Raw genomic sequence first — 21,224 nt, 5'->3', positions numbered from 1 at the left:
TGTACTTGAATTCTCTGAATCATATACCAGTGACCTCAGATCTACCAAAGGAAAACGAGAAAATGTGCCTGGGTTAGTGTTTGTGCAGAAGCGGGAGGATATGGAAAACCCTTCTGGGCATTCGGTACCTTCGCCCCAGTGATCTGCAGAGGAGGAGGTGGGCGGCTTGCAAGCAGCAGGAAGAATAATTTGCGATGGTGAAGTAGTTAGGGGCTAGGTCTGGCCAGATATGTTGAAATGAGGACAGATGCTGACGCCAGGTGTGCCATTAAAAAAACAACTTGCGTTAGAGCAGTGGTTCTCAACCTTCTGGCCCTTTAAATACAGTTCCTCATGTTGTGACCCAACCATAAATTTATTTTCGTTGCTATTTCGTAACTGTAATGTTGCTACTGTTATGAATCATAATGTAAATATCTGATATGCAGGATGGTCTTAAGCGACCCTGTGAAAGGGTCGTTCAACCGCCAAAGGGGTCACGACCCACAGGTTGAGAACAGCTGAGTTAGAGCATGAGTGTGAGGATTCACTCATTGAAATTCCCCTGATATGCCAAAGATGTTAAAGATCACAAGTTTTTTAAGATATAGGGTGTCCCCCCAAAATGTGTACACACTTGAACAGCTGATAACTCAATTTTCACTCCTTTTCAGGTTTAACTGATTTGAAATAATGGGTGAAGCCAGAGGAAGCTTTGAACAAAGAAAATTTATCCGAAAGTGCCACTAGACTTTTTTATGGGGATGCATAAAAGATAAAGTTTACGGGACAAAACTAGCAGTATTCGACGGATTTAGGGCACACAAATACTGAACAAAATGATTCGTGATGCTTGCGATTCCATTGCTCTGCATCATAAGCAGTGCCTGGACCAGACTGTCATCAGTTTGAAAATAGGCACTGACAAAAAAAAAACTTAATTTCTGTAGATTCTTTTAAATGTTGAAGATGATCTATACATTAATAAACACTGACTTTATAATCATTCAAAGTGTGTATACATTTTTGGGGACACTCTATCCATAAACTCATGCCATTTGTGTTTATTGGAGAACAATAAAGAATATAGATAATCCAAAGTTATTTTTTTAAAAACACCCAGGATCCCTTTATCCAGCACTAACTAGTCTTTATAAAAGCTGGGACCACTTCATTGAGAGAGCCTCGAGTCTGTGCTGTCCAATTCATAGCCACTGGCTAGTAGCCGCATGTGGCCGTGAGCACTTGCAAGGTGGCTAGTCCAAACTGAGATACGCTGTGAGCTTAAAACACACATCAGATATAACACACTTATATGAAGACTTTAAGACATCTCAGGAATTTTGTATTGCTTATAAAGTGAAGTATTATTTTGGATATATTGGGTTTAAGTGCAATATATTATTAAACATACTTTCACTGGTTTCTCTTTACTTATTTAGATGTGGCTACTAGAAAACATAAAATGACTTAGGTGGTTCGCATCTGTCTTCCATTATATTTCCCCTGGACTGTCTTGGTCTAGGTTAGTGGTCAGCAAACTCATTAGTCAACAGAGCCAAATATCAACAGTATAACGATTGAAATTTCTTTTGAGAGCCAATTTTTTTTAACTTAAACTATATAGGTAGGTACATTGTTATTAACTTAATTAGGGTACTCCTAAGGCTTAGGAAGAGCCACACTCAAGGGGCCAAAGAGCCGCATGTGGCTCTCGAGCCACAGTTTGCCGACCACGGGTCTAGGTCATTAACAGAAAGCGGGGTTGTTGGTTGAGGTGTGTGATTCTGTTCATGGAACTGGATGTGTTAGGAGAGAAGCTGCACAGAAGCTAGAGGGGGGATGGCTGGATGAGGGGAAAGAATGAGTGCTCAGGTGACTGGCAGGGGAGGGAGCTGGGGCTTCCTAGCTCGAGTCCCACCTGAAGCAGAGAGGAGCTTGGAGGTGGTTAATAAGATGGTTAATCTCGAGCCCCTCTTCTTCTGTTCTTACTGGTTAGACATGTAACCTGAGCCTCCCCTAAGGTAAGGAAGACATCCTTGAAAGCTCCCATAAGCATGTCAGATCACGGGATTAAGTTGGGTTACTGCCTTCCTCTGATGGTTGTGTACATGAGCACCTCTTATTCTAAACGGTGAAGAACTTGAAACCATGTTTGTAGCTCCATCTCTCCTTGGGTTGAAAAAAGTGCTTGTAGGTGGTTAGGGGCTCAAAATTAACTGTTAATTTTATCAGCTGTTCATTCATCAGACTCCTTAAAAATCCCAATTAAAATGATGGACCGTTCTGAATAATTTTCGCTTCTTTCACAATAAAACCTCCCTAGTGTATTTTAAAATTGCACTCAGCAGTGCCCCAGTGACCTGAAAGAATAAACGAAATGTCTTAAAGTGTCCTTTTTAAGCACCAGTGATCAGATCATTAAAATAATAAAGTCCAATGGTTTACAATATATATACCCACACATAGTAACATATTAACTTACATATATTCATATATATGTATAAACGTTCTTTTCAATTTAAAAATGGGATAAATTTTCTGCCCTGGCCGGTTTGGCTCAGTGGATAGAGCGTCGGCCTGAGAACTGAAAGGTCCCAGGTTTGATTTTGGTCAAGGGCACATGCCCGCGTTATGTGCGGGACTTGCAGGAGGCAGCCGATCCATGATTCTCTCTCATCGTGGATGTTTCTAGCTATTTCTCCCTCTTCCTTCCTCTCTGAAATCAATAAAAATATATTAAAAAAAGGAATTAAAAAATGGGATAAAACACAGCAAATGGCTATGGCATAAATGGACATTTACAAAGTAGTTTTTAAGTCCATTTTGTAAGGTATAAAGTAACTCTCTGGTTACTAGCAAGATTTAAATCTTATCACTACTTTATTTCTTCTGTAGGAAATAAATTTTTAGCTAAATTTTTTACAGGGACACAGTGTAAACGACCATTTTTTAAGGATGGGAAGATACTTAAAAATTCCAGTTTGCAGAGCTAACAGGTACATATCAAATCACGTGAATGGGAAAAAATGAGAATACACAATGCAGTATTTACATGGGAGGGAAAGCAGACGGTGGTAAGAGAAAGGCCATAATTCAAAGCAACCCTGCCAAATTAGTGGACACACTGGCAACCGTGTCAAAAAGGAGAACAGGAGGAAATGAGAGGACCCCCGATCTTTCCCACGGAGAATGCCAGGGCAGCTAACCACACACCTGCCTATTCCACACAATCTACTTGCTTTATCTCCGTTATCATGACATCCTCGGAACCCTGATCTTTAAGAACAAGTTAAGGGAACAAATCCTTTTTGAGTGTTTCTCTATTTTAGATACTCTGCATATATTATCTCATTTAATCCCCATAGGCAGCATGACCACATTTAATAGATGCAGAACTGAGTAAGCAGAGGAACTACACCCAAAATTTGGGTCTATCTGACTCTTTTTAAAAATATGTGGGGTTTTTTTTAAAAATCGATTTCAGAGAGGAAGGGAGAGGGAGAGGGAAAGATAGAAACATCAATGATGAGAGAGAGTCATTGATCGGCTGCCTCCTGCACGCCCCCTGCTGGGGATCGAGCCCACAACCCGGGCATGTGTCCTTGAACAGAATCAAACTTGGGGCCGATGCTCTACCCACTGAGCCAAAGTAATATTTTGGACATATTGGGTTTAAGAGAACTATATTATTAAACAGAGTTTCACCAGTTTCTCTTTACTCCTGTCCGCAGGCCAACGCTCTACCCACTGAGCCAAACCAGCTAAGGCTAACCGACTCTTTAAAAAAAGCCATAATGTAAGCTCTGTGAGAGATTCCCCTGACTGCACAGCTCAAGTGGGAATACTATGGGTGGAGCCACAGCATGGCAGCACCTTGTCAAAATCAGATTTTCCTGCTCTTTTTCTTTCACTGAAGATGAACTATAGGTACCTCCTCCCCCCTTCATTTGCCCACCAACATTTATTGAGGTCTTATTATGTGTAGACCTGTGTGCTAGGTGCCAGGGAACTAAAGATCTACACAGGTAGTCCTTGCCCTCTTGGGGCTCACAGAAGGATGAGCAGAAAATACATTTTAAAACTTACGGAAAAGAAGTCCGGCCAGGTAGAGGGGACCAGGGACGCACCTCAGGGCACTAACATTGCAAGCCAAACTGAAGTCCCTTTCCATGCCTCCTGCCCCAATAATCCTTCTTCAGAGAGATATCTGAGACCCAAATAGATACAAGTAGTAACTCCAAGAAAAAATGCTCTGTATTAGGTAAGTCCAATGCCATTTCTAACCTTAAAAGAATTTTAAACAGCTTGTTATGGGCTTTACGTTTTAAAAGTTATTGATTATAGAAAATCTGAAGCATACACCAAAGTAGAGAGAGCAGTACAGTAAACCACTGTGTACTCAGTAAACCACTAATGGCCCATTTTTATTACATAGCCAATCTGTGTCGTCTGAGCTCCCAGCCTCTCATCCTGGGTTACTTTCATTTTATCATTTCCCTGGGAAATATGGCAGTATATGTCTCTGAAAGTTATGGGCTTTTGTTTTCTGACACAGCCACAGCATCATTATCACTCAGAAATGAACCATAATTCCTTAATATCATCAAATAGCCAGTGTTCACATTTTCCTAATTATCTTATAAAATTTTTGTACAGTTTTTAAAAATTGGCATCCAAATAAGTTCCATTCATTGCTGTTGGCTGATCTGCCTCTTAAGTAACTTAATTTTCTTTCTTTGCAGTTTCTGATGTAGTTGTTGAAGAAACCAGCTTTGTCCCCATGAGTGTTTCATAGTCTGGACTTGACCGATTGCAACCCCCCGGTGTCATGTGTGTTTGATCTAGGGGCTCCACCGTGCCACTTTGATTCTTGATGCCCATTTTAGTTACACTTTGGAATGGGAGTGTGTCTGATGTGCTAGGTGCCAACCATTGTTGAGAAGGTGAAGGAGCGAGTAGGGATTGGTGCAAAACTGGCAAACGCATCACCATGAGGAGTGGGGGGAGGAACGTGAACATTTATTGAGTGCCCACTGTATACCTCCACAGACTAGGTGCTTTTCATACGGTAAACACGAGTGGTACGTCGTGGATAGGGCTTGGTCCCATGTTCACATGCAGAAACTCCGGCTCAGAGTCAGTTCATAACCTGCTGTTTCTCACAGTTAGTGGGTGGAGTCGGGACCTAAACAAAGGCCCCTTTGTCTCTAAAGTGTGTCATTCCCTTGCCCTGTGCACATGGGGCCAAGCAGGCAAGATGCATGAGCACAATTGACCTGACATTGACAAGAGGGGAAAAACACACACACACACACATACACAATAGCTCAAGGGTGATGTTGGTGGCGCTTCACTGGCCGCTGTCAGGGATGGAGGGGACCGTGAGAGGCACCCTTACCCCAGTCCAGTCTCCCTGTTGTGCAGAATGTGGACCCTCTGTTGCCAGACCTTCCAAGTTTTTAAGAGAAGCCAGAATTTATACAGAAAATGTATACAGATGTTACAATGCTAGCTGCTATATTCAGATTAGAAAACCCACTCTCTATGCCTCCACTCTGGGCCAAACCAAAGGTGCAGCCTGCCACCCCCGGGCCACCCCGGCTGCTCGGAGCAATGGCAGCTGATGCCTGGCGCTGCGGTAGGTGTTGCACTTGAAGGCAGAGAAAGGGAATATTAAGCAGCTCTTAAAAGGCATTGAGTGAGAGTGAAGAAAATCTTCAAAAGGTGAAAGAACATTTCAACGCCGCGAGGAGTAAGTCACGTTTCTGAAGCCTGGACAGATCAGACCTTGACAAACAGCCGTCCCATGTACCTTCTCTTACCCTCAAGATGACTCGGTCCTCACTCTGTCTCAGCTGGGATTCTGAGCACCTCATACTATTTGCACGTTTCCGCCCCTTTAAACCTCACCACAACCCTGTCATTCTCCCTGTTATAGAAAGGTGACGCGGGGCTGAGATCCAAGCCAGCTGGTTTAACACGGTCTGCCCCTCATTAGACAGTTCCTAAGTCTGGGCGTTGCCTCTCGGAAGCTGGAAATCACTGGCTCCTAACAGTCCCTTCTAATGAACTCCAAAAGCTGTTTGCTCTACCACCTCGAGCCTTCAGTGCAGAACTCCGTCGGGTCTTCCTTTCCGGCAGAGCTTGAGGAGTCTGAGCTGCTGTAGGAGCCTTTCGGCAGCTGGTGCTGACAGCCCCATTTTTAGTTCGACAGTCCCTTCCCCACACACCTTATGTATCCCTTCCTATTCCAATAGCAGGCACGAGAGAAAAATCAATGTATACAGGAGTATCATTTGCCCTAGTTTCAGTTCAGCAGGAAGATCAATACTCTAAAGAATGAATTTATCAATAAGTAAGATAATAAAATAATTTCTTCTGTGCTTTTCCGGAAGTTGGGACGTCACAGACATAGGGTTTAAACGTCTGCAGTCTGCTCGGTGAAGCTGGGAGCTGGGAGAGGATGCGAGCCTCGCTGGGCACTTGGGTTTCATGGCTGTGCACAAGTAAAGGCACTTCGCCACAGTGATTTGCAAGACAGTTAATAAGCCCACAGCTTAGAACAGTGATGGCGAACCTATGACACGCGTATCAGAGGTGACACGCGAACTCATTTTTCTTTTTTTTTGTTAAATGGCATTTAAATATATAAAATAAATATCAAAAATATAAGTCTTTGTTTTACTATGGTTGCAAATATCAAAACATTTCTATATGTGACACAGCACCAGAGTTAAGTTAGGGTTTTTCAAAATGCTGACACGCCGAGCTCAAGAGGTTCGCCATCACTGGCTTAGAAAGACAGTCATTTCTCCCTCTCAGGAGACTCAGGGCTTTCTTATAAGAGGATATGGTGACTGATGAGGGTCACTCTAGAGCTGAAAGGCAGGGCAGCGAGGCCTGCAGGCCCCTCCTCAGAGCATTCACAGCCCTCAATGACTACTCACTGAACTTGAGGACAAAGACCTTTTCTCGCAGGCAGCTTCCTGCCTCCGTGTCTAGACATTCTGTAAGCGGTCTCCTGGTTACAGGGGTCCTGTGCTCCAGCCTCCCACGCCTGCACCCACCTCCTGTCCTTAGCCAGAGGATGAATGTTGGTAGACGCAGCTCCCATGCTGTGGGATCCAGGGAATCTGGAGTCTAAAATCCGGGTCCCAAGATGAATCCTGAATCCTGAAAGGAGTTTGACGAGGAGGACAAGGATGGTTAGAAATTGAGCTTGAGGATCCTTTACCCTGGCTGATGGCACAATATGTGAAACTGCACCGCCTAGTGCCATTGCCTCTAGACACATGTGGCTAATCAATTTAAAAATTACACGTCACATAAAATTTACCATCTAAACGGTTTTTAAGTATATTCATATTGTTGTACAATTAATTTGTAGAATTTTTTTTCTTGCAAAACTGAAATTTTAAATCCATTAAATATCTCCCCCTCCCATCTTTCTCCCTCAGTCCCTGGTAGTTACCATCCTACTTTCTGTCCCTATGAATTTGACTACCCTGGGAACCTCATGTAAGTGAAATTACACAGTGTTTGCATTTTTGCGATTGGCTTATTCCACTTAGCATGACGTACAGATAAATGTACTTTAACATATTCTTAACAAGTGCTTTGTAGGAAATGGCTGTCGGTTTGGCCATCTATGGGAGTTCAATTGGAGTGTTTCATTAATTGGAACTGTTAGTTTACTGCCAACCTGGCAAGAATCCTAATGGGTATTTAGCACAAAGAAGCCTCAGTGAGTAGAATAAGCCCATTGCTTTTAAAGAATTTTGCTTGAAACCCACAGTGAAAGACAAATATTGTATTTCAACCCAGTACATCACACTTATATTTCGATACCCGAACATAAAGTTTCTTGTACCAACACTTAATCCTTACTATGTGAAACCATATATTCTTTCTAAAAATGTTTCTCTTAAAAAAAAAATGCTGATCTTATCCACTAAATTGAAATCTTATCCACTCAGATGATTTCATAACCCAAGAAAAGGCCCCAACATACCGTTTGGAAAACGGGTTCAGTTCTGAGCCTCTAGTGTAACACCCACCCCAACCTCTGGGCCCCCAGAATTACTCCTCAAAACAAACAAGTTAAAAACAAAGCCATCAGGCATGGCTTCACTTCTGGTTTTAATGCTGGTTTAAGTAGAAGTAGTTACAATTGAAAATTCATTCTTTAATGGTTGTACTCTGTTTCTCGAAGCCAAATAGAAATGATGAAAACATTTTATGCAGTACATTTTATATGGACGGGAGCACATTTTGCCATGAGAGTAAGTGGAGGACTTCACACGTAAGTCCTTCTGGGATCATGGGGAAGAGCAGTATGAAAATCTTCATTCTGGTTTTATTGGGAAGCTGTAATACTCCTCTGGTTAATAGGTATCCTACTACCCACCTGTGACTATTTAATTAAACTAATTAAAGTTTGTAATACAATTAAAAATTCCATTTCTCAACACAGTGACCACTTCAGTAGCCACCTGAGGCTCGGGGCCCATACTGGACACTGGAGACACAGCATTCCCATCACTGTAGGAAGTTCCTTGCACGGCACTGGTAGAGACTAGGGAGGAATCCAGCTAAGTCATCGCTGAGGCTCCCGTATGAAGAATGGTGATCCAGGAAAAAGAAATGGACGATAGCTTTGGCTAATTTGCCACTGGATGTGATACACAGGCTGCTGGTTCATCTTACACTTAAAAAAAAGACAAATTTCTGCTCCCCTTTGGCATTCCCAATCATTCCCAAAATTCCGCCTCCCTGGCCCACATACCGTTGCCTACATCCCCATCATGGTGAAGTGACCCAATGGCTCAGTCACGCGGACCAAGCAGGGGTCCTGGCTGAAGAGGAGGTGCTTGGCAAAAGCCCTGTGGGTTTTATTTATTTTCTACAGACATAGCTCATCACTGCCGCCCAGGGGATCCCTGCTATTTTTAAGGATCAAATAAGGTAAGGTTTCCTCAGAGAGGAGACAGCAGTACTTTTGAACTGGCCCAACAATAGGGGAGGAAGGGAAGTCATGTTACCGACGAGAGGCAAACGGGCACAGGTAAATGTGTCCTTTCTCCATCTCATCTCCTCCTGGTCTGTTTCACTTTATTTGGCTGAGTCAGTAGTTCCTCCCGCCCCCAAATTCTAGGGACCCTCTGTAAAGGCACTTGATCTTATAATTATTCTAGGTCTCTCTTGCACATACAGAGTCTTTGTTTCTCTCTCCCCCCTCCCCCGCCCCCCTGAAGTCTGAAGATAATGCAGTTTTTGTGAACATGGGAAAGGTTAAGGGGAGCAAGAACTGGAGTCTCTTTATCATTCTGCCTTTTCTTTCTCACAAAGCAGAGAGGGCCTATTTCTCTGAGCTGGGAGGGAATTATTTTCAGAGTTAGAGGCTGCCCTGAGCAACGCAGGGAGGAACTCTGACAGCCCCGGGTGTGCAAGTACAGGCTAACCTGAAGTAGCCTGGAAGTAGACGGAGCAATACGGCCCCTCACAAAGATGTTTCCAAACCTAGAATGTTGCTGACTCTGCAATTTGAAATCTGCCCTGTTATGAGTGACGTGAGTTGGTTTTGATTGCCTTTCTCAACAGAAATTTTGAGATGCTGCTCTGTTTGAACAGTGAAAAACCAAATAAAATATCTTATACTCATGTAGCCTCCAGGGTTTGCAAAAATATGCTCTCAAGCATCATTTCATTTGACACTCCTGATCAACCTGTGGGCTGGGGCACAACATTTGCAGAAGAGAAAACCTTGGCTCAGAGAGGTAAAGTGACTTGCTCAGGGTCACACAGCTGGTGGGTGGTGGCGCTGAGTTTTGAATCCCAGCTGCTTTTCTGAGAACAGTGCTTTACTTCTCACTTATATTTTGGGTTTGTAAGATAAAATACATTTAAGTTGGGTAAATAATGACACAAATATGATAGTTGGCTCAATAGATAATAGCAGGGGGTGGGGGAAAGAGCAACTATAGTTGGGAGGCACGGGTCCTGCCCTCAGGGAGCTTTACTTGAAGAGGAAGCAGTACATGTACAAGCAACAGATGCACGTTATCCTAGAACAGACTGGATGCAGTAGTGCCATGGATGCTGAGGAAATGACTGAGTTCTTTATAGACAGTTTTCTGAAAGAAGGGGATTTTGAATCAGATTTGGACGGATATTCACGAAGACTAAGAGCAGGGCGTTCATTCTAGCCAGGGGCAGAGGCGTGGTGGGGAGAAAGAGTTGCAGAGAGTCTGGTTCCATTTGGTGGACTATTAAGAAAGGAGAACTGGACACCTGTTCATTATTTATTGAAAATCTACCCCGCAGAAGACATTGTGTGGAGCTGGGTTTACAGTGGTATGCAAAAGAGACATGGTCCCTGCCTTCCTATTGCTTAGACTTTGGGGGTGGGGGTGGGGAGACTAAGTATTGATTGTTGATAATAAAATAGTTACCCCAATATTTTAGATTTGTTTGTATCATCTGGTGACATAAATGAGCAGAGCATTTGAGCTGGTATGTACAGGAGCAGTAGTTAGCTCTGCAGATGGTTTTGGTGCAGGGAGCAGGGAAAGGGGTGCTCAAGAGAGAAGGCACAGCCTGTGCAAAGGCCCTGGGAGTTTGCAGGAGCTGGCAAAAGGCCAGTGTGCTAGCGTTGAGAGAGTGGAGGGGCGAGTGGCTGGAAATGAGGCTGGGGAGGCGGCATGAACTTGATCAGATTTTGGTCTTTAGCCTCAGAGCCATGGGAAACCTATCAAGAATTTTAAGTAGGGATGACATGAAAACATCTTCCTGTTAAAAAGATCACTTTGGCTGCAAGTCTGGGGCAGGGGGTGATGGTGTATAATAGCTGTACGGAATCATCCCTTAGGAGGCTACTGCAGTGAGCCAGGCGAGACATGGCAGGGCTTGGTGCAGGGGGTGGTCGTGGAGATGGAGAGCAGTGGTGAGTTTCCATGGAGATGTAGGAGATGGAACCTACAGGGCGTGGTGATATGGCAGGCAATGGAGAAGCAGATGGTAAGATGGTTCCTGAGGTCTTGGTGCTCTTATGGGCTGGGTTAGGAGCTGGCCACTGCGATGGATAACCTTGGACATGGGACCAGCTTGGGGAAGATGATGAGATCAGGTTTGGATATCCCATAGGCGGTTGGGAGGGGAGCTCAGAGGACTGAGCTGCAGTTAAACATGTGGGCCACTAGTGTGTAAGTGACAAGGGCAGCTCTGAGCGTGGAGGACTTTTCCCAGAGATGAAAGAACATTAAAGGAGGAGAGAAGGATCAAGCAGTGAAGATGCTCCATGACCAGGTAGAAGAGAACAAGCCAGCGGGAGAGGTGGGAGGGGAGGCGGAGGTGCTGGGGTGTTCTGTCATTGAGATGGAGTAGAATTAGATAAAAAGGGCGAGTCTCTTTCCACCTAAACCCATTTCTGTCACCACCCCACAATCTCTTATGCACCTCTAGATCCGAGACACTTGCGTGGGGGCACTGTGACAAGGTCTGTGGATTTCTTGTCCTGGTGCCAGGACAGATTGCAATGTGCGTGCATTTGCTGCCTGGAACAATAGCCTCCTTTCCTGTCCCCGACACCATGCGCTTTTGGCTGGCACTGCAGTTTGTTGCAGATCTGAGCTTGCTTAATCCCACGGAGCACTAAACGGTATCTGGTCTCCGTGGCTTCGTAATTCTACTCCGGGCGCCCCGCCGTCACTTGCCAGCTGGGATCTCACCGAAATGAGCCTGCTGCACACAGTTCAATACTAAGCCCTTTGAGCTGGTGAACTAGGCTCCATGAACTCGCGGGTGGCGGGTCCCCCGTTCGCCCGCTCCCATCCCATCCGCCTCTGGCTTCTGCTCTCTTCTCAGGATGGCTGCAGCGCCTCCGCCTCCGAGCTGCTGTTTGGTGGCCCTCCCGCCTCGTGCTAAGGGCGGTCTGGTGGTGTTCGGCAAAAACTCCGCTCGGCCCCGGGATGAAGTGCAAGAGGTCGTGTATTTCCCGGCCGCCGATCACGAACCCGAGAGCAAGGTGGAGGTGAGTGACGCACTGCAGCCTCTCCATTAGCTCTCCCCTCTCCCCTCTCCCCTCTCCCCTCTCCCCTCTCCCCTCTCCCCTCTCCCCTCTCCCCTCTCCCCTCTCCCCTCTCCCCTCTCCCCTCTCCCCTCTCCCCTCTCCCCTCTCCCCTCTCCCCTCTCCCCTCTCCCCTCTCCCCTCTCCCCTCTCCCCTCTCCCCTCTCCCCTCTCCCCTCTCCCCTCTCCCCTCTCCCCTCTCCCCTCTCCCCTCTCCCCTCTCCCCTCTCCCCTCTCCCCTCTCCCCTCTCCCCTCTCCCTCTCTTGCTCTGCCCAGCATGCTTTCTTCCATGACGTCCGCTCACTAGTCTGAACGGTCATGTTGTCTCTGTTGATTCCATTAGGTTTGTTTATAGCCTTAAAAACAGGGTCATGCCGTAACCGGTTTGGCTCAGTGGATAGAGCGTTGGCCTGCAGACTGAAGGGTTCCAGGTTCAATTCCAGTGAAGGGCACGTACTTTGGTTGCAGGCACATCCCCAGTAGGAGGTGTGCAGGAGGCAGCTGATCGATGTTTCTCTCTCATCAATGTTTCTAACTCTATCTCTCTCCCTTCCTCCCTGTAAAAAAATCAATAAAATATATATAAAACAACAACAACAACAAAAAAAACAGGGTCATATGGAGAATTCTATGTTTATTGCTATGGCCCTTATTTTATGATTAAGTAAAATATTTACATGGTTCCAAAGTCAAGTCTACAGAACAAGGTACAGGCATACTTTGGAGATATTGCAGGTGTGGCTCCAGATCACCACAATAGAGCGAGTATCATGATAAAAGTGAGATGTAATCTTTTTGCTGGTGAAATGCCTGGCTTTCAATTTGTAAAAGATGCAACATCTGTTGAGTACCAGACTGATAGAGGTGGTGGTGGTGGGGGAGGTAATCATTTTGTAAGCTAGATAAATGTCTAATCACTATGGGTACACCTGAAATTAATAAAATATTGTGTGTCAACTGCAATTGAAAACAAAAAACAAAGCAAAGCAACATCTGTGAAGCACAGTAAAACGAGCGATGCCTGTAGACTCATAGAAGTCTAGCTTCTGTTTTCCTCATTTACTTCACTTCCTGTTTCTCCTGTGGGTCACCATGTTTGGGAAGTTTTTTGGTTTATTCTTTCATGAAAACAACGGCACGTATATGTAATAAACTACATGTGCCTGTCCATGCAGGCCTTTCCCTCCTTTCTCAGGTGAACGGGAGCATGCCACGCACAGTACAGTTTTCTCCACGTTGCTTTGTTCAACTAAAACCAGATCCTGGAGATCCCTCCATATGGCACACAGAGATGTCCTCTCTTCCTCATTTAGAGCTGTTTGAGGTTCCATTCTATGGTTGTATCAGAGTTGAATCCATCCCATCTTGCTGGAAATGTGGGTTGTTTTCCAGTGTGTTGCTATTACAGACAGTGCTGACGTGAATAACACTTTGTCTCCCACAGGGTCTGGTCTTGGTTTATATTTTCTTGTTTCTTGTTACGTTAAAAAAATGATCCTTCAATTTCTATTTTGAGTGCTTAAGTAAAATAGTTTTGTCAGTATTTCTTTGGGATCGGTGCCTAGAAATGGGATTGCTGGGTCACGGGGTAAATAAGTATGCACTTTTATAAAATATCATCAAAGTTCCTTGAAGGTGGTCTACCATTTGGCATTCCCACCATCAATGTTTGACAACGCCTGCTTCTCCATATTCCCAGTGTGTTGTCAAACTTTTATGACGACTCCTGTATTTTGTTAATTTTATTAAAATTCTTTTATTGGCTGTGTCAGCTCTTACCATCGAATCTTTTAGTTTACCAGGTGTATGGTTATAACACCTACAAATAGAAATGGATTGCTCTAAAATCTCCAATTATTTTCTTGTCTGATGGGCTTATCGCTTGGATTCAGTGTTAACAGTGGTGGACAGAGTGGGTCTCTAGGCCTTTAAGCCTGACCTGAGTGGGGCAGCCTCTAAACCAGCGGTTCTCAACCTGTGGGTCGCGACCCCTTTGGCGGTCGAATGACCCTTTCACAGGGGTCGCCTAAGACAATCCTGCATATCAGGTATTTACATTACGATTCATAACAGTAGCAACGTTACAGTTAGGAAGTAGCAACGAAAATAATTTTATGGTTGGGTCACAACAGGAGGAACTGTACTTAAAGGGCCAGAAGGTTGAGAACCACTGCTCTAAACCTTCCCCATTAAGTAAGATGCTGGCTTTGGGTCTGAGATTCACAGAGCTTTATCATGTTAGAAAGTACACATCGATTCCTATTTTGAGTGCTTTAAAGTAAAAACACCTAAGGAATAGGTGTCACATTTTGTTAAAGGTCTTTTCAGTCACTTAGTAACCATTCAGATTCGGGCTGTCCTGGCGTCACAGTGCTTGCGTTCACGGAACCCTTATTGTACTTAATAACGCCCCAAAGCGCCAGAGTAGTGATGCTGGCAACTCGGACAAGCTAAAGGGAGGCCGCGAAGTGCTTCCTTTAGGTGAAAAGGTGAAAGCTCTCAACTGAAGGCATTTTATCATGTCACATATCACAGGAAGAAGGGGGAGCGCAGTACCATAAGGTGTGTTGAGAGAGAGACCACATTCACATAACTTAGTAAAGTGTATTGTTTTAATTGTTCTATGTTACCCTTAGTATTGTTGTTAATCTCGTCCTGTGCCTAACTTATGAATTAAACTTTCGCATAGGTATATTTGTATAGGAGAAAAGATAGTATCTATACGGTTGGTACTATTAGGCATCCACAGGGGGTCTTAGATGTGTCCCCAGCAGATGAAGGGGGACCACTATATAAATATGCCTGAAATAACTTTAGAAAAACTTGTTTTCTTTTGGGGGGCGGGGGGAATAGGATAACTACATTAATATATTAGTCTAGTGGTTACAATCATGTTAAGAAATAGGTTATTTCACTGGTTAGCCCATGGTATATTATTACTAAAATACACTGTAGGTTGAATTTTGTCCCCTTGCATAAGTCAGTGTGGTTTGATACGCCCCAGCATTAGTGTCTCAGGCACCCCTGACCTCTCTTCTGTGTCTTGAGCTGCCTCCCTATATTTCCACATCCAGACTCCGCAGGTACAATAACCTCACATGCCTGAAAGCAAATTCATTTGTCTCATCTCATTTGCTCCATGTGTTCAAACAGCTCCACTGTTTGCCTCAGAGTTTAATCTAGAAAACGATGACCCTCATTTTCCCACTCATCCCTGATGCACAGAGACAGCTGTCGCTGAGTCCTGCTGCTTCCTCTCCCGTGTCCCCTTCTCCTCCCACGGCCCCATCCCGTTCAGACCCAACCCCCTTCCATAATCTGCTTATTGGTGCCCCATCTCTTTGTCCTGGAGTCTGATCCCTGCAGGGTCACCAGAATCCCCCTCCCTCCACCCCCCAGACCACCGCTCTGTCACTGCCTTGTTTGAAAATGTTGTGCTGTGTTTATAGGATGAGAATCTGATTTGTGTGCCCTTCAGAACTCTTCCAAGCTGGCCCCCTGTTCACTCTTCCTTTCTTTTCTCTCTTCCAAATGAATACTTATTTTTAGAGCAGTTTCAGATTTACAGAAAATTGAACAGAAAGTACAGAGAGTTCCTATATATAACCCCTCACCACCCCCACCCCACCCCCAGTTTCCCTCATTACGAACACCTTGCCTTAGGGTGGAACATGTCTTAAAACTGATGAGCCAGGATTGCCACATTAGGGTTCACTCTTGGGGTTGTACACCTTATGGACACATGTATAATGACACATCCCCACCATTAATTACAGGACCATACAGAATAGTTTCCCTGCCCTAAAAATCCTGTCATCCTCCCTCCCCCAGCCTTTGGCAGCCACTGATCTTTTGGTTTTGCCTCTCCTAGAATGTCATCTGGTTGGAGTCACGCAGTCTGTCGCCTTTTCAGATTGTCACTTTCACTTAGTCATATGCGTTTAAGGTTCCTCCGCGTCTTTTCCAGGCTTGGTCATGCCTTTCTCTCCGGTGCTGAGTAATATTCCTCGCCTGATGCACCGCAGGTTAGCTTTCTTCACCTGCTGAAGGACGTCTTGGTTGCATCGGAGGGATGGCAGTTATGAAAGAAGTTGCCAGAGACATTTGTGTGCAGGCTTTTTGTGTGAACATAAATTTTTAACTCATTTGGGTAAAGATACTTTTAAATGTAATTTTACATTTTGAATAGATAATATATTGATGTGGTTTAACGATTCAGGGATACAGAAAAGGTTTCCAGTGAGAAGTCTTACTCTCCTTTATTCTAGTCTACTCAGATTTCCTTGCTATGTAACGCTTTCTATTCATTTCTTGGACATAAATATGAATACTTAGCCTTTTATTTTCTTCCATGAAAGTAACTTTATATACACTATTCTGAAACTTGATTTTTAAATATATAATTTTAAACTTCTAGAAAAGGTCTATAATTTGCTTTTTTGGTTTGATAACACTTTCTGAAGAGTTTCTCTATCTGTTCATGGGAATTATAATTTTTTACAGCTGACAGTAGTCCATTGAGGAGATAGTCCATCATTTATTTAATCAGTCCTCTGTGGTGGACACTGGGACTATTGGCTAGTCTAGGAAGTACAGCCATGAAGAACATTGCACGTAAGTCATTCTGTACATGTGCGGACATAGCCATGGATACACTTCCATCCAGGATCGCTGGGTCAGGGGTACAGTTTGTAGTAATTGAACTCCACGAACGCTGTACAATTTCCTGCTTACTTTTCTATCGTCATAGTTTTCCTCTCACAGCCCAACCATCGGCCCAGCTACGCTGAGTTGCTCGCCATTTCTTGAACAAACAGCACACCTGTCTTTCTCTGTGCTTTTGCTTTTTCTATCCTTTGCCAGGAATGTCCTTCCTTTCCCCTCCTGTCACCCACTTGCTAGACTCCTATGCATCCTTCAAGGCCCCATCACCGAGACCCCTCCTCCCTCTAGCCTGCCAATCTTCTGTGAACATGAAGCGCTTTATGCCATTATAAATCAATTGAAATGTACCATCACCTGCATCTGGGGGCGGGGGGTGGGGGGGGGAGGTGAGTTCTGGCCCAGGAGGCAGGGTCCTGGGTCCTGGGTTCCCATTTACTGAATCTTGGGCCTTTGAGACTCAGTTTCCTCACTTGCCAGCTGGAGATCACAACACCCACCGCGACAGGGCTTTTTGTGAAGCACGTGAGCTGACATGCGAAGCACTATGCAAACTCTAAGGAGAACATTGTGCCGAGATATTTGTTCTCCCCCGTCCCCCCTTTTAAAGAACTGACTACCGTTGAGAGATTCCGTGATCCCAGGTCTCAGTTCCCAAACTCCGCTCTTTCGCACATGCTCCCGAATCTGCTTTTCAGACTCGGGCACATGCCTCTCATTCCCTTGCAGTCGCACCTGACACTTGTTCCAGGCACACAGTGACGGGCTCTTTTCCACGTTTGGGCCTCTGAGCCACATAACGATCATGTTACTTTCATAGCAGCCCTCGCTAGTGTATAGAAATTACCTTTTCTATATGAAGAGTGAGAACTTCCCACAAAAACCCTCCTATTCCTCAGCCATTTCATGACCATTTAAACACGCACAGTCTGTGGTTTTCCTAGAAATGTTATACTTGAGTGCTGAGTCCCAGAAGCTCGGGTTCTGAGAATAACCATGCGCAGAAAGTCATCCTGCTGACTCATCCACTCACCCACACACCCGCCCAGCTGGCCCATTTTTCTAGGTGGTCCTCCCTTCCAGTTTGTCCACCCTCCTCTCAGTCTGTCCACTTGTCTGCCTGTCCATCTATCATCTACTGTAGGTCAAGTTCACTTTGCTTGAGACTGCAAGAGGAAGAGATCAGGTCCCCCAGCCCACAATTCCTCAGTTCCTAAAATTACACGGCTTCTGATCAGCTGCACGGTTGGCAGATGGGAGCATTTCATTTTATGTTCTTTAGTCTTTCTCTGTCGATTCTGAGTTTTTAACAATTCCTGGTGGGGTTGCAGCGTAGGATGGATCAATATGTAGCTATTTGTGAAAGCCTCTTGGTCCCCTCTGAGGATGCTGTGCCACCGTGCATCATGGGACACATCCCAGCCTCTCCTCAAGCCCTGGTCCTCCCTGTGGAGGGTGGTGGTGGTGAGGAAGCAGAGGAGTAATTTCCTGGGTCATGGTGTGTGTGTGTGTGTGTGTGTGTGTGTGTGTGTGTGTGTGTGTGATCTGAGTTTTAATTCTGAAGATTATCTCTCACAGTAGGAAGCTCAGGTCATTCTGGAATCAAAGGGAGCTGAGCACAGCTCTGTGGCCGCTGGGGGGAGAGTGCACCACTTCTGTCTGTTTGTTGTTTTGTTTTCTTCTCTTCATTCCCAGGGGCAGGAGTTCCCAGTCTTGTGTGGAGGCGGGAGCATCTCCCTCGCCCCAGGGGAGTGTGGCTTAGCAGGGGTTGTCCTTCTATCATATCCCCTCTCCCAAGCCTGCTTCTGACCCCAGGCCTTGTACTGCCTGTCCTCAATCATCTAACAGCTTTAGGGAAATAAAATGTGGTGGGTGTCTTTGTTTGTCTTTATTTAGACTCATCTGAACCTTAAGGGCATATTTTCAAAGCCAGTCAAGTAGCAGACAAGACACTGGGATTAAAAAAACCCAGCACACATAAAAATTCCTATATAATAAAAGGCTAATAAAAGGCTAATATCCCTTCGACCGGAAGTTCAACTGGGAGTTCAACCAGGAATTCGAACAGGGGGCAGGGTTGGCTGGCCAACGGCCCACAGCCCCTCCCCCTGGCCACCTCTGCCCCCAATCATGCCCCCCCCCATCAGAGGGTGGGGGCGGCTGGCCAATGGCCCTTCCCTGCAGCCAGCCCAGCCTGATCGTCCCTTATTGGGCTGGGTGGACCCCACCTGTGCACAAATTCGTGCACCGGGCCTCTAGTAAATAAGTGAAACCCACACCAATGAACTAAGCAAAAACTCTCAGTGATAATTAGCAAGGCTGCTTTAGAGTTGCAAATTTTCCAAAACTAAAAATATTTCTCTGAAGCATCCCATTTCCCTGCCTTTCCTTCTCCTACCCTAAGAAGTCTGGCTGACTCATCAACTCATTTCATTGGCTTTCGCCGGTGGTGCCAGGGCGCCGCGCCCCGCTGAGCTCCGGAGGAGAGGCACAATGGCCGTGTTTCACAAAGTGAAGCGTCCATTGTGTGTGTCTCTGGCCCTCCTTCCATGGGGTGAGATCCAGAAATAGTATGTGTTGGAATGTGCAAGGGGCAGGCGACAGCATGGAGCTGATCTAGCTTTTTCATTTTTGAGACAATCACACACAATAGAGTACTTGCTTTGCAGAAGAATTGTCTTCTGTCCTTGTCTCTAGGGCCTTGTCAAGGCTCATCCTTTTATCCTCTGACCCGGCATGTGTCCCCAGGAGTCACCCGAGTGAGTGGCAAGCTAAATTCAGGGAATACCTTTAAAACCTCGTGATCGGGCAGTTCTGACATTTAGAAGTCTGCCCCCACGCCCCCCACTCTGGGCACTCTCCTATCGCTGTGTGGCCTTGGCCCCCAGAAGTCACACTGGCCCACAGATCTGATTCACTAAAGGCTGGTTAGGAGTGGACGTGGGGCAGCAAGACAATTTGCTCACCACTTTCACAGCTTAGTAACCGAAGCCGATGCCAGCGACATCCCTGTAAAGATTGATCTTTTTTTTTTTAATATTTTATTGATTTTTTTACAGAGAGGAATGGAGAGAGATAGAGAGTTGGAAACATCGATGAGAGAGAAACATCGATCAGCTGCCTCCTGCACATCTCCCACTGGGGATGTGCCCGCAACCCAGGTACATGCCCTTGACCGGAATCGAACCCGGGACCCTTCAGTCCGCAGGCCGACGCTCTATACACTGAGCCAAACCGGTTTCGGCAAGATTGATCTGTTAAGCGGTGAATGCTTTCTTTTTCTTTTCTGATAGACATTTGGCTAGGAGTTTTGACTGGGGGAACTAAAATGTTTTTGGCACAGTGAAAGATTTCGGGTGCTTTTTTGGATTTTTTTCCTGGTGAGGCCTCTGCTCCTTCACACCCCACTTACTCTCTGCCTCGTTAATAACGTGGCAAACATGAAGGCCGTTGGCCGGCCAGCCCCGCCCCCTGTTCGAATTCCTGGTTGAACTCCCAGTTGAACTTCCGGTCGAAGGAACAATTTGCATATTAGCCTTTTATTATATAGGAATTTTTATGTGTGTTGGGTTTTTTTAATCCCAGTGTCTTGTCTGCTACTTGACTGGCTTTGAAAATATGCCCTTAAGGTTCAGATGAGTCTAAATAAAGACAAACAAAGACACCCACCACATTTTATTTGCCTGTGGTGTTCATGTTCTAGGCAGCTGGCTTTACAAAGTTCAGCTGATTACACCTTGTGCAAGTGTTCCTTGTTTCGAGGCTTGCTCCTGAAGTGGAATTTTAAATAACCCGTCTATATGAGCCCAGCGGGTCTGTCCTCCCATCCCCTCCCAGACCTGGATGTGATTAGTCAGGTTGCAAACATAATAGCATGTGTGTGAACTGCAGCCACCGAAGGGCCCATGTTAGGCCCAGGCTTCTGTGGTTCCTGACAAAGATGCCCTGCGGGGTAGGTGTTCCAGGCTGGCCAAGGCTTGGGTAGGGCCACACCCCATGTCCCTGCCACCTGCTCTGTCGCATATGAGGGGCACCTGGGGTGTCAGCTTTCCACCCACTGCTTAGGAGAGACTGACTTGCCCATCTGGCTGCTTGGGGATCTCCTTCCTTCCTCCTCATTCTGAGTTTGGCCTGAGAAGTTGGCTGCATATATTCTGAACTCCCACAAAGACCATATGGTCTTTCTGATTCAACTGTCAACATTTTTCTCAGGCATCACTTTCTGAGCTCTTGCAGTCCTGTGACTCAGTGACGTCACAGCAGTTCTCCTGCGTGGTACAGGAGGGGACTTCCCTGATGGTGAGCACACCTTTGACATCCCCATCTGCCTCTTCTCAGGCTCTGACCTCTGTCTGGAATACCTTGATGTCTGGTTCATTTTTCAAGATCAGTGCAAATGTCACCTACTTGATAAAGCTGCTGACCACTAGGATGTGTTCCCTCTTTCCTTTCAATCTCTATTTATGCTCCCTCTAACTTTTGTTACTCATTCATTCATTCATTCACCCACTCACT

At 45.5% G+C, this 21,224-nt stretch overlaps 1 protein-coding gene across 2 annotated transcripts in view; it reads left to right on the top strand.

Moving 5' to 3' along the window:
- Window positions 1-21,224, top strand: part of SCRN1 (secernin 1) — a 47,786-nt gene that overhangs the window by 2,652 nt on the left and 23,910 nt on the right. For both annotated transcript variants that reach the window (XR_013996573.1, XM_081102030.1), the window contains exon 2: window positions 11,845-12,010. Coding sequence is in view for 1 of the 2 variants with exons in the window: in XM_081102030.1 (XP_080958156.1) it covers window positions 11,846-12,010 (165 nt within the window). In the remaining variant the exon portion in view is untranslated. The remainder of the gene's footprint in view (window positions 1-11,844; window positions 12,011-21,224) is intronic.

The sequence above is a fragment of the Myotis nattereri genome, assembly GCF_964212035.1.
Source record: "Myotis nattereri genome assembly, chromosome: 11".
Taxonomy (NCBI): Eukaryota; Metazoa; Chordata; class Mammalia; order Chiroptera; family Vespertilionidae; genus Myotis; species Myotis nattereri.
This window is presented reverse-complemented; position numbering and strand designations above follow the sequence as displayed.